Raw genomic sequence first — 14,236 nt, forward strand, 5'->3', positions numbered from 1 at the left:
ATAAGTTGGCGGAAGGTCCAGATGCCAATTTCAACAACCTGCACCTCTCCTATGTTCCCCCAGCATGTTTTCCATCGTTTTTCCTTACCATAGAAAATCTGTTAAGAAAAAGAAAGTAGGCGGGGGGAGAGATTACTTCACAAGTCCCTCTGGTTGGTGGTGCCAGAACCCTTCCTCCTGGAAGCATCCTCACTTGAGCCACAATTGGTTATATCAGTAAGCCCTCAGTTGGATCCAAATATTTGTAATCTGGGGATTTATTTTGGACTTGGTATAAAGATATACGTAGTGTAAGAGTGAAATGTACATAGTGTACTTTTCTAAATGTAGCAGGTCATGTCTTATTTTGTGTCTGTGATCAGATCTGTCACTGGAAGCTATATGTGCAACTTTGAATGTCTCTGGGTGGGAAGACAGTGTGCTGTCTGCTTAGAAACATGCACTTTATCTTCTTCAGACACTCTTTTCCCTATAACTGTTTTGGTCTAGGACTAGCAAGTCTCTGCCTATGCAGATTGATGGGGAGCCATGGATGCAAACACCTTGTACAGTAAGTACATCTTGATCAGTATGAGATACGATGTTGGTCAAAGCTATGATAAAAATATGAGTATTATAATGCCATTCTGTTACATTGCATGAAGCTAAATATCATGTTATTCACTCAATCTTCTAGTGTAATCAGCACTAGTTTCATAATTAACAAACTTGGCTACAATCCTATTGTCTTCTGCACAGATTTCAGTATAAAAATTATTTGGATACAATGTGCAACTGTGTGCATGAAATCCTCTTTCATGGTGTGTGTGTGTGTGTTTTACCTTTCCTGAAAAAATTCTTAGATAAGGTGGAAAGTTCTGCCCCTTCAAACCTTTTTATTGATTCTTATACAAATCCATGCAAGGCACTGGAAAGACTTCAGCAGCTCTGATTAAATAATCAAGTAAATTTATCCATGGTGCAGAGGAGAATGTGGGATAGCTGCCACACCTCCAAAACCACCAGCAGATATGCTAGTGTTTAAGCATTAAAACAGTCAAGAAAGTCTTTAGTGCCATTTAAAGGCCACTTGTCCTCCATTTTGGGGTTTTCCTGGACAGATCATGGCATCTTTAAGCCCCATCTTGAACCAGGATTGCTCTGTAGGAGTTGATGCAATGATTTCCTGGAGTATCCTTAAGCAACATTCCCAAACTTGCCATCCTTTGTGAACATTGGCCATGCTAACAAAGTCTGATGGGAACAGTGATTGCAGGGGTAAAGGGGTGGACTGGCCATACTTATTATTTTATTTATTTATTTAAAATGTTTGTATGCCACTGCATCATGCCACTGCATCTCTGGGCAGCTCACAATTACAGGATAAAAAAACAATAAAAACTAATAACACCATACAAAGAAAATGACAATGCAATACAAGTGGAAATACAAAACAAAGGCCTTATGGCATTGGTTAATAAAATATTTGAATAACTAATAACTTGATGCACTAATGGCTCAGTCCTCAATGCTCATAACCTTCCATGCTCAAAGATTGCTTGCATCCAGTGTAGAGCAGAAGTAGAAACAGGTTCAGGCTAGATATCAGGAAAAGTTTTCTCACGGTTGCCTAGAGAGGTCATGGATTCTCCCAGACTACAGACATTCAAGGGGAAACTGGACAGTCATCTGAGTGGGGTGGTGGAAATTGGTGTCCTGCACCAGCAGGGGCTTGGCCCCTTCCAACTCTACTATTCTATGAGTCTATGATCGCCACCTCCCCATAGCCCTGCTCTGGAATGACAGTCTAGCAGAGGTACTTTGGAATGGGAAGGAAGGAGGCTGGAGCACCATCTTATCCTGTGGCAGCCCAATCTCGTCCCTTCCTTGCCTCCCAGAATGTCCCTTTTACCTGCCCCCCAAGGTCACTTTTCTAACCTCAGACAGGCAGGTGGCACAGTTCTTTCCACTATCACTGCAAGGAGGGTCCCAGCTTCATGGCTGGAGTGGTGTCTCTGACTTTGGACCTGGGGATCCAAATTACTGTATGGCTCCAGACATGGCTGTTCATGTTGCTTGTAGAACTTTTTGTAGTTAATGAAGTTGTGGCTGTTCCCCAGGCAGTTGCCTCATGTCTTTATCTGAAAGTGTTTTTACTCTCCTATTCAATCCTCCTGTACAAAGTCCAAAACACATCTTTCTCTCCAGAACTACAGAGTGCTTCAAGGCATACATGTGTCTTCCTCGTATGCTTGCACTACATGGGCCTCTGTGTGCCGAAGATTTGTGTGCAGAACAGTCACATCTAGTCACAAACCAAAGACACACAGAAGCACACTCAGGGTGGTGGGATTAAGCATAAATTTAGGAAGAAATGGCATACAGTGGAACAAGCACTCAACTTGCCTTTAATAGTTTACAGTATACATTTAGCCCCTCTTGAACTTCTCTAATTTGCATACATTTGAGTCCTGACACTGTGTGGTTGGAGATTATTCTTGTGTCCCCTACAACATTGTGCATACATGATTTGTGTTTACCTATGCATAATTTTTCTTAATTTCAACAACAACTTCTTTATAAAAAATTATAATTGACAATGCAATTTACTGCATGTGTGCTTTCTGCACCTTAGACAACTGTGCTGAGATGTAATCACCTACCTTTCCATTTAAGATTGTTAAGAAAAGAATTAGTTGTGACTAATTGCCAATTAATTTGTAGTGGCTTAAAGGTGGGGGAGGGGCAAAACAATTGCACCTACTAATTAAAATTTAAAATATTCCAAAGTGTCATCTTTAGGTGTTTGTGGAATACATAATTTCCATTTTGATTCTGTGCTGGATCCTGTAACAACCATGAACTTGACAGCTTTATTAATTTAAAGGCTCAGCAATACCTATTAGTATAAAACATGAAAAAATGCCATTAATCATTTATTTTAATTTTGCAGCTCTGTAACTTTCTCAGTGTGTTTAAAAATTATGATGACACCACCATGTTTTGCAATTTACCTGTATGAAGGGGAAACGGATCACACTATTTAGGAGAGATACTAGAGTATATTATTAGAGCTTAATTAATGCCAAACTAATTATATTTAATTTCAGTTGGTGCAATGATATTGCTAAGAAATTGTTTTAAGTGAACTATCCCAAGATCTGTATTTTAAAGCACTGGGCTGGATTACAGAGCAAGGCCAACATTATGTAGAGTGTAGACCAAGTGTTGTATGCTTGCATGATAGAAAACCTAGGGTACAAAATGATCTTATGTATGCAACAACAGAAAAAAAGGCCAACAGCTCCCAGAATGCCCCAGCTAGCAATGCTGCTCAGACGATTTTAAGAGTTAAAAAACTTCTTTCTTACTAGACATGAATAGGATTGTTCCCTTAGATACTGAGGTCAAAAGTCATATGGACACAAATCGTATGCTTGTTGAGACAGAAAAAAGTTCTGCCCCACCCAGCAATACTAGCTGGGGCATGCTGGAAGTTGTAGGACTTCTTTTCTGTTTAAATCTCCATAGGATTTAATCTTCACTGTACATTCCCCTAGGACTTGTTCTATATTTAATGGCCTGTCATTCAATCTAAGGTCTAGGAATTACATTTCTCTTGCTTTTAAGGTCCTCATTCCCTTGCATATCAGCAATCCTCAAATACCATCTAGGAGATTTAGAAAGTTTTCTGCAACTACGTTATTTTCATGCCTGTCTCCCAAACCAACCTTTTTTAAATTTTTACCTTCTTTTTACTTGGTCTTCCTTGGGGACTAGAGCAAAGCACAAGTACCCACCAGCATCAATCGCATGTTCCTTAAGCCTGCAAAGAAAACTTTGCTATTCCAAGAACAAGCTGGCATGATTAAATAAATGGTGGTAGTCGTGGTGGAGTGTGTGTACCATCTCTGAATCTCTGGGGGCTGACACGGTTTTGTTAACTACTGACTTTGCTTCTTATGCAACTATATTTCCTTAGTAATCAGCTCTGTTTCAAAGCATACTTCATATCAAATCATGGCTAAAGAAGCTTAATGTGATGTCTGAATTGATAATATTGTTTCCCAAATGGTAGCAAAGCATCAGCATGGATAGGATTCACATCTGAGGGCAATGCTGGGAGTGAGACACATGGCAGCACTGGGCACTCGTTCTCAAGGACTGCTGGCTGAGCTGCAGAAGAGTCAGAATCAGAATGTGAAGTGTGGCTGGGGCGGGGCTGGCAATGTGGGCAAAGCCAAGACTCTGGGACGAGAGAAGCAGAGGTGCTTATCTCAAGGCCAAGCTCCCCAGGTGGGCAGTCAGTAACCAAGTTGTACAGCTGGCAGGACAGGACCTGGAACAGAGGAGTTTCTCGGACACAGACCAGGCAGCCCCAGCTCTTGACCCCTTGGTGCAAAAGTAGCAGCTGAGGGTGGCCCAGTTAGAGGATCAGTGTGTGCAGAGGAGGTGTGCCCACTTTCAGAAGGCCCTTCCCAAAGGGATGGGGTCCAGGCACCCTCATAAAGAATTCCTGGAGGTGCTTACTGGATTGGGTTCTGCAAACCACTCCGTGCAGGTTCAGAGATTCGTTCTGGGTGTTTTGTGCTTTTGGGTCAATCAAGAACACTTTGCATGGAAAAAGGCCTGTGGCTTTTGAATGCATGGAGGAGAAACTCTGGCTCATGACAGGTTGTTGTTGTGAGGATAAAAGCGAGGAGATGAGGAGGAGAATTATACATGCTACTTTGAGTTCCTTGAAAGGAAAAAAGGCAGGGTATAAACATAATAGATAAATAAATAATTCTAAAGATTATATCACTTCTACTTAAACTGTAATACAATCTAAAGGTTCAGAGTAATTTGGTGGTTTGGTGGTGGTAGACCATTGCCAGGCTGATCTTTTAATAGCTCACAACTTGGGACAAGAGCCTAGAAATTGTGTCTTAATTTATGTTTAGTTCCTGCTATTTATACAATTTCCATTTAGGATTATGCAAATATAACAAAAACGACTGTGTAAATTGCAGATTTACTAATATTTGGAGTAGACCTATTGAACAAAAAGTAGACCCATTGTATTCATGTTGGGACTGTGCTAATGTAAATGTTAACATAAATTACATTGCACTCGCACAAATGCTTTCTAGTACAACACCAAAAGTGGTATAGCTGGTATAGTGAGTTTCTGAGGAAGACCATGGCACTAGCTTGACATTATGTCATTTACACCACAGCAACATAATTTATGTCCGCCCTTGTGTTGAGTTGGATACTGACCAATGAAATGAGTAGAATCCACCTTCTCATGCCAGAATGATTTCTCTTGTGAAGAAATACATGACACCCAATACCCCAAAAGGTGCCTTGTTCAGAAGAATTGGTAGACATTACAGAATGAATTGGGCACTAACAATTGTACTCTAAAGCCCCATATTGTAGTGCAGTCCAATATAAGTCAACTCAGAAGTAGGATCCATTTAGTTCAATAAGGTACACTCCAGGGTGTAAGTGTATATAAGATTACAGCCCTAGATATTATAGGGATCTTGATAGGATAATGAATACAGTTCTGTGTCTCTTCTTCATATGTGATCCTATGGCAGGGTATGCTGAAATTCCAGAAGAGTTCAATAAAACCCACTTATCCTGTTGAGATTTTTATATTTCTGTCTCTCTCAATTGTAAAGTAAATTTCTACCACAAGAAGCAGCCTATTCCCTATTTTAATGAGCCTTTCCTCTTAGTGTACTTTTTTGTTTCATTACTATTAGTGAATGACAAGTGAAGGATATTCATTTTAGCTTGAAAATGTCAGGTATGCACTTTAAGAGATATATTTTTGCCAGTTTTAATGAGGCGGTGTTTCTTTTTGAAAGAAATACTCATTTGTGATGTGGATACTGTGCAGATGACAACTGATATTTAATAAGTGATGGTTTTTGTATTAGTCGTAGTTCACTAAAGAAAATGTCTCAGATAGCTTTTGAAAAACTGTTCGCGTCACTAGCCCAAAGGCAAGATGTGACCTTTTTATTACATAATGAGAATCATTTATTATCTTACAATGTATCTTAAAGTCACAGACAAAATGCCACTTTGATAATTGCTTTCAATTAGCTTTGAGCATAGCATACATTCATAAAATGTCTTCTCTAATTTAGACTTGAATTAGAGAAAATTGGAGACATAATCTACGCTAAGGTTGTCTCATTTAAGGTGATTTCTAGTTTTATATCAAAGAAATCAAAATGGGTAGCTATAAAGTAGTCTTTCATAGTGTTTTAAACAGGCCTTTCAATATTTGATTTGGTTTTATTATCAATTAATTAACAAATTAGAATGCTACTTCATCATTTTTGACCTTTTTAGTATGTTCGGTTTTGACTTTAATTCCTCATGGTTATTTTGAAATGAAGCATTGAAGTTAATGTTAAGTGCAATGGACAATGTGATTAGCAGCAATGCTACTATAATCAAGTGTCCATTTTTAATACTTGATGCACACAAATGCATGATCATCCTGATGGAGGAATAGCAGGCACATTGGACACAACAATGGCCCAGAGGGGAGAAGCAGCCACACCAGCCACGAGATACCACACGGAACTGGATGCATTACCTTATCTCTATGAGACAGCATTCCTCTGAGGATCCATGGACCCAGCAATAGGAACATAACCTTATTCAGTTTCTTGGGTCACAGTATATGACTTGATTCTGTTGGGTTTTTGCACACGTGTGGGCAAAAGGTATATCAAGGAGCCTTTGACTTACAAGTCTGCAGATTTTTTTTCAGTAGTGGCAGAAAGGTGCAAAAGGCCGTGGGGACTTTTGGACTTACATGTTGGTGCATAGCAATTTGGATAAGGAATAATAAGAGAACATAAATGATATCAAAGAACATACAAGCTATGGGTTGCAACTAATTCCAACAACTAAAGTGATATGAAAGATCAAATCTTTAGAGACTCAGTGGTGATAGTGAGTGAAAAATTCACAACCATCCTTCTTGCAAACATTTGGCAAATGACAGATCAAAGTTGTATTTTGTACAGCAGGAAAATAAGATTTATCATGGTGATGCAGAATAATAGTGAGTTATAAGTTGTTGTGGAAGGTGAAAGAAACTCCGTACAGATTTTTCAAATTAAGAGGATGTCCTAGGTTTTGGCTAAGAGATCTAGCAACTTGAGGCAAATGTGTTAAGTGTTAAGTTGGTGTATTGAATCAGGATGACAGTAATGGAAAACTTGTCCTCAGACCTCTGCTGAAGGACATTGTCCTTGCTCTTTCTGATTCTTATGTAACTTGCATCAGTGCTGTGTAATTTTTCTGATTCTTTGCATGTTTGCGAAACTAAGTGTAAGATTTTTCTATTGTTGGAGCAAATGGCAAATCAAAATTTTAGAAACCTCTGCAGATTGTAAATATATACATCAAATTAGCTTTTGTTATTTAACTATGTAAAGGGGGAAAAGAAACGGTGGCAACAACTTTTTTACAAGTGCCAGTAATTAGGTATATAGTGTTGAAGGCTCCACCTATGGAGGAGACATAGTAGATGGTAACAAGAGGCAGATCCTCCCCACTGACAGCAACGACACTGTGGGACACCTTGTCCTACAAAGCACAGATGGCCACCACTTTAGCTATCTTTCACTAGTGGGTAAATATGTTTTTATTCTCCTAGGCTTTGTTTGCTAGGTATCTGCTTCTTTGTAAAGGCTGTGTTTTATCTGCTCTCTCCACTTTCATTGCATGATCCCTTGTATGACTGCTTCTAGGAGGCCATAGGATACTTCACATTCCCAGATCCAAAGTTGGACACAGAGCATCAGCCTCAGTTCTCTTCTCCCACTCAGAGACATGAGGAAAGAACTGTGCTGGCTGCCTCTTTGAGGTCCAAAAAGCACCTTTGGAGAGAGGGAAGGGAAAGACTGGAGGCATCCCAGGACTAGAGGCATCCCAATGGTGTTCCAGACCCCTTTCTCCCTCTCCAGTCTGACTCAGCTAGGCAGCCAAAATTGGGGTCTAGTTGAAATGCGGATTGGGAGGTGTAGGGAGGCAGATACCACCTCTGCCACTCCTACTGGATGCTTGTAGGCCTCTGAGTTCAGGGGCTTACAACCATCAAGGGAGCCATTAATAGTATAGTACCCGTAGCATCCTTCCCTGGTATTTTAGGAAACAACATCTTTAGAGTGTTGCAAGCTTCCTTAGTAGTGCATAGTCAGTGGGGGGGTTGGCGAACTCTTTGGGGCACTCCAATGATGATCCAGTCTATAATGGCTAATCTATTTAAAATACATTCATACAACGAGGAAGATCGAATGCTTCCTTTTAAATACATTGCATGTTAAAAGTGTGTAAACTAGCAAGAAAGTAACTTAAAATAACCACTTCTTGTGATTAGCTAACCAAACAGAAAAACTCTTTTCTCTCCCACCAGATAAAAATTACTCACAAGAATCAAGCTCCAATCCTGATGGGACCACCTCCCAAAACTGGCCTCTTCTCTTCCATCATTAACAGAACAAGGAACTGCAGCAAAGAATAAGCTTCTTTAGTTAAATCCTTACCAAATCAAATTAGCAGGGATTTGGAATATGTATGCTGGAAACCTTTCAAGGGTTTTTAAAATGTTCTCTACTGCATAATCATGGAATCTAGAATAACAGTTTCTGTGACTGAGCTAATGTAAAATGATGCTATTAGAATAATTTATTGCCACAGTTTTGTAGGCATTTTGCATGAAGAAAGCTAATGTTTACATAAAGTGATAAAGCATATTTTTGTTGCATGCATTACCATTACTAATTTACAGAATAAATATGCCATGGATTAGAAAAATGCAACACTGTTGAAAATGTAATTTTCATAGGATATGCTCCTCAACCTGCTTAGTTCAGATTGCTCTTTCAGATGGCATACTTAACTCATTGGGCTGCTTGGGGCCAATTCTGAGAAAAGATTCATTACTGTGAGGCTTATTACAGCCTTGGGTTGATTCTCTTTCTGCTTAATGCTGATGAATAACTAACCCTCTAGCCCAGTATTGTCCAGTAGTCCCGCCTAAACCTGGCTCAGATTGGTTTAGATTGAATCATTTCAAACCTGAAACGTGAACAATTCATTCACCTCGGTCTTCACTCAGAAGCATACCTAACAGGAAGTACATTCCAGTCACGGAAAGGGATTTACTTCCAAGAAAGGCTCTTTAATATTGGGCTATTTATGTTCCACACTGTTATCATGTTTATAAACATTTCCACCAGAAATGTAGGCTCACAGAGTAGCGTGCAGGTAAAGGCAAATTTCTACTGTGTTTCTGAGCTAGTGGGCCATTTCACATAGTACAAGAAGAAAACTTAGGTTTGTTGCCAACTGTGAATGTCTCCTGACCTCTGATCTCTCCTTCTCTGACAAGCATATGGTATGTGTGTTTCCAAATATCTGTCACATTCACACATCAATTATGTTAAATGAACACCTAAAAATATACTTGTACATCCTGAAAAAATGTAATGTGTGAAGGGTGGATGATAACTGCCATTTCTTTAAAATCTTAGTAACAGGCTCACCTTGAAGCATTTCTACACATTAGCAAGCTCCATGATCACAAAGTACCTGATTGTACTGCTGCCTTTCTGTTTGATTTGTTTAATCCAAGAATTTCTGCTGTAATGACTCTTTTTATCTTTGATCCCTGAAAAATGCATTTACAGCTTGGAAATGGCAATGCAGCTTGTTTTGTGTGAATTAAATGGCCACTGTCTTACAGACAAGGATGGACCAGCCAACAATTTCAGTGTTGCATATGAAGTAAAATATGGATATATGTCTATACTGAAATGCTTTTGGGAGAAGTCATTGGGGTTAGAACCAGTTTAATTATACTTCAGCACATTGAAATCAATGGGACTTAAGTTAAATCATGATTCATTTGATTGTTGATGTACCATTGATTCACTGGGTCTACTCTACTAAGCATGAGTAAGTCTGGATCCAATCCACTGTGATTTCTTTCCCTTAGCTGAGAGTTATTCAAGTTTCATTCTTGCATGCTTTGCTTTCAAACATTCTACCAAGGAAAGTAATTCTCTTGAAATGCATGATTTATTAATATCCTCCCACCTTTTAATCTATACCATAGATTGCTAATAATTTATGAAATCTCCTTTCTTATTGATTCATCCTTATGAAATGCAAACTTTTAATCTTTCTGTTGTGCACAGTATTGCTCATGGATGTAAGTACATTAGATACAGTTTGAGTACATTATAGGATTTTGTTGACTTTGTCTGTATGTAATTGAAGATGAACACAGAGGCTGTGTATTGCTTGGTGAAGACAATGTATATGAAAATTATTCTTAATGTTCAGTAATCATGAGCAGAGAAATACTAATTGATGTATTCAGCATTAGGCTGAGAAATGAGATGTCTGTTGCTGAACTTAAGGCTGTATAATCTATGGGTCCAGTGATGTTAGCAATTGCACTTATACTAGTATAAAATCTGTTATTCTCTTGTTCGCTATGTATGAATGTACACCTACGTTTGATGCAATGGCTACTTCAGTTACTCATGATTCTAAGGCAGATGCATCTTGCTGATTCTGTATCACATGACTGATTTTACGAAATCACGCTTAGAGGTAATAAATATTTTCACATGATGATAGAGTATTCTAACATACTGTATTCAGCAGCAGCATTTATACAGAATATAAGAATATAGTTCTTGTCTGTGCTCTGTAAGGACAGCCCTATCATCAGGCAGAGTCAGGCAGTTGTTGGGAGGTGGCAGCCAGAGATGGAGGAGAACCACAGGCCCTGCAGCCTGCCCTGAGGCCTTCATGTCTGGCCTACATTGCTGTTGCACTTCCAGATTCAACTGACCATGCAGCTGGGTTTTCTACATGGAATAGAAAGGGGTAGGAATGGGGCACCTGAACTGATCTACAAAGCAACAATCAAGATACCTTTGGCTTGCCCTGATGCCCCTCTGTTGATTTCTCAGATAAACCGCCTTTAAAATGTGATTATTTCTATGCAAAATTGTTTAAAGTTCCTGCAGAAATGTACTGAGGGATGATCAGAATGAAATACAGAAATCTGTGCTCCTACATCCCAGGAGGATGGTGCAGAGAGAACAACTAGAATGAGAGTATCTCCAGACAACAGTGAAGGGACTTAGATTTCCATATGATCCTGTAAGTAAAGAGCCACGGATTGTGTTTCCACAAAGATACAGAACTCTTTGTTCTTCTAAGGTTGTAGTTGGATATCCCTGGGAGTAATACCATTTGAACACAATGCAACTTATTTATGTGTTAATATGGATGGCAGAGTAAACAAAAGGACCTCCCCTGAATTCAGGATGTGGAAGCAGCTGGTGGTATTTTAGAACCATTTTATTTATTACAGACATTTTACAAATCTGGGCTTCATCTATTCAGTAGAAATAGCCAAAAATTATCAAACAGGGGAATGGCACTGGTATGGGAATTTAGGCTCCCAAGCAGTAAATCATCTTCCTGTCTTGTTGGGAAGGGTTCTCTCTTCGGCTCACAAAACGCAGACCACATTTTATAAAATCATACCTTGCTGAATGTCAGTTGTTGCATGTGGTATTAAATGAAAGAAGGGAATGATAAAAGTTTCATCCCATCTTCTGAGTAGCGCAAACCATGCTTTTGCCCGCTGTCTCTCCTGTTCCCCAAAATGCCTAATATCATACAGATGTTTTCCCCTCTGCAGCAGATCGCCTTGCCCCCTGAAGACACTGCCAACATCCAGGCACTTCTCATGTTTTCTTTCTATGATTCAGAACTTGCTAAAGAAGCACCTTGGGAAGAGCTTCTCAGGAGTGAGTCATATGAAAGAGTAAGCAGTAACCACAGCGTTTTGGTATTTACAGAAAAAAGAAAAAAAACAACACCTGTGTTGATGATAGACTAGCACAATTCAATATTTACTGAGTGCTGCTTTCAAATAAACATGGAGCGCTGTTCACTGAAATTGCCAACCCCAGGGACTGAGATCTGAATATAGACAAGTTTGCCTGTCTCTAGCTGCATGAGACTTTGTGTCTCTGCTCTTCTGGGCATAGGCTTAGGCCAAAACAGTTAACCCAAGCTCATAGGCTGCCTTCAAGGTGTAGGAAGTAGCATTTCTGTTTTATCTAGCTATATGCCTCTGCCCCTTTGCATTGCTTTTTAAATGTATGCAGAACAAGTCACTGCCTTTAAGCTGCAGAGAGGGAACATGCAGGTACTTATCCAGAATCCCTGCCACTACTTTTGAGAAAACTCACAAAAACCTTTTAAGCAATATTGTCACAGAATCTCTGCATCATCATTAATTTGTTTATGAATGATGACTATCTGTGAATGGCAGGTCACCCATACAGTGCTTATTTACAAATTTGAAGATAAATTCATTCCAGAGACAGTTGTGAAAGTGGTGTTGGTTTTTTAGAAGGCACATGGACACACAAAAGGATACCCATATGATATTGTATGGTCAGTGTTCTGCCAGGAAGCTGCAAGCCTGAGATGCAGGGCATTGACTGACCTCATGGTGGTTGAGAATGGGCATCTTCGAAGTGAATGAAGGCAGTGATTTGAGACAAAGAAAAAGCTATAGCAACAGATGAAAGACAAGATATTTTGCTGGGCAAGACCATGCAGAATATATCTTATATCTATATACCACACACACATCAGATTTGTTTGTGTGCATGTGTGTGTATGATTATCATAGTTATTCAAGTCTGATATATATATATTTCCCAATAACTACTCAATTGTACCTTTTCAAGGAATACTTACCATAACTGTTTCTGCATTTTTATGTTGCAAAAAATGTAATAAAATTAATAAATACAGTTAGTTACTCTTCTGTAAAGGTCTCACTACTGAAGCTGAAATGGCAGAACCACATGCAACAGCCTGGTACCATTATGATTAACCTAGAATGGCCTAGATTGGTCCATTCATCCAGGCCATATTAAGCCCATCTTATTTGGGTATAAGAGGAAGAAACCTCCATTTCACAATCAACTGCAGCTCTCGGCTAAGAACAGAAAAGATGCTGATATGTCCTGGCTGTGATTATCTCAAGAGCACACCCAATGAGGTCTCTTTGAGGATCCATCTCTGGGTTGAAGTTGAACACTGGGTTCCATATCATACAATTCTTTTAAGGAATATCCAATTCCTTAAATCAATTTCTGTGATGCGTGGTGGGAAGAACGCAAAGAAATATAGTTCACTGAGTGGAAGGATTCTTTTCTTTGGTGCAGGTGCTAGAGTATAGTTGTGCCAGAAAGAGAAGAAGGGCATGACCCGGGCAATAGAAAAAATCCACCACCAGGATCACAGGTTTTCAAAGAACCAGTAGGCAGCTTAAAGCAGGGCTGTGAATTGTTAGACTGTGTTTTTCTGTTTACTCGCCATTTGCCACTATAAACCACATTATTTTGTGCTTTGAAATGAACCAATTTCTGCAAAGTTTGCCTGAATCCTTAATAGATATTTTACCCTGTTTTCACCAAACTGCAGCCTGGGTGCAGTGGAGGTGATGGGAGGAGGACATGCACTATGTTATTCGTCATGCTTACAGTGACTTAACCAGGTTGAATAAATACAATGTGCTGAGCAAAATTAATATGTGCTGTGCTGCCCTAAGGACACAAGAGGGCTGCAAAGAAGTCCAATGCAAGAGATTCCAGCAGAGTCCTGACCACTTGTTTCCATGGGACCCAGAGCACTGCATTGGTCTTACTTTTGATGATGGTAACTGGTAGCAGTTGGCTTTGCTGCCCTAGGCCTTGTAGCTCTAGCCAGGTTAGCCATAGGTACCAGGTCACCACAGGAGGCCTCCAGATGTGTTGGACTACAGATTACATTTCACAATCACCATCCCCACTGGCTGTGCTGGATAATGACAAGAGTTGTAGTCCAACCCATCAGATAAAGAAGGCCAACGTACAATTTAAGAACATGCCATAGACAAACTGAACAGACTGTTTGAAAAAAATGTAGAACACTATTAGGATGTGTGCCAAACTGATGAATAAATCTGAAAGATGGGAAATTCCATTTCCACCCAATTTTAACTGTGTTTCTATGGCTTCTGTGTGTGTGTTGTGGGGGGGGGGTGCCATTTACATTAGGGACAGAGTCAGGGAGGGGGTTTAGAATTATGAGCTAGATAATAGATGCCATTTGGGATTTCTGAAGTTAGCAGGTACTGACCAACTCTTTT

At 39.6% G+C, this 14,236-nt stretch overlaps 1 protein-coding gene across 6 annotated transcripts in view; it reads left to right on the forward strand.

Annotated features, from left to right (window-relative positions):
• The window catches only part of DGKB (diacylglycerol kinase beta), a 235,168-nt gene extending 226,599 nt beyond the window's left edge, over positions 1–8,569 (forward strand). For all 6 annotated transcript variants that reach the window (XM_044428758.1, XM_044428759.1, XM_044428760.1 and 3 more), the window contains 2 exons: positions 490–550; positions 8,414–8,569. In XM_044428758.1, coding sequence (XP_044284693.1) covers positions 490–550; positions 8,414–8,521 — 169 coding nt within the window. In that variant the 3' untranslated portion in view covers positions 8,522–8,569. The remainder of the gene's footprint in view (positions 1–489; positions 551–8,413) is intronic.
• Positions 8,570–14,236: the final 5,667 nt, after the last annotated feature.

Source organism: Varanus komodoensis, unplaced genomic scaffold (assembly GCF_004798865.1).
Source record: "Varanus komodoensis strain SLA01 unplaced genomic scaffold, ASM479886v1 scaffold2, whole genome shotgun sequence".
In the NCBI taxonomy this organism is placed as follows: Eukaryota; Metazoa; Chordata; class Lepidosauria; order Squamata; family Varanidae; genus Varanus; species Varanus komodoensis.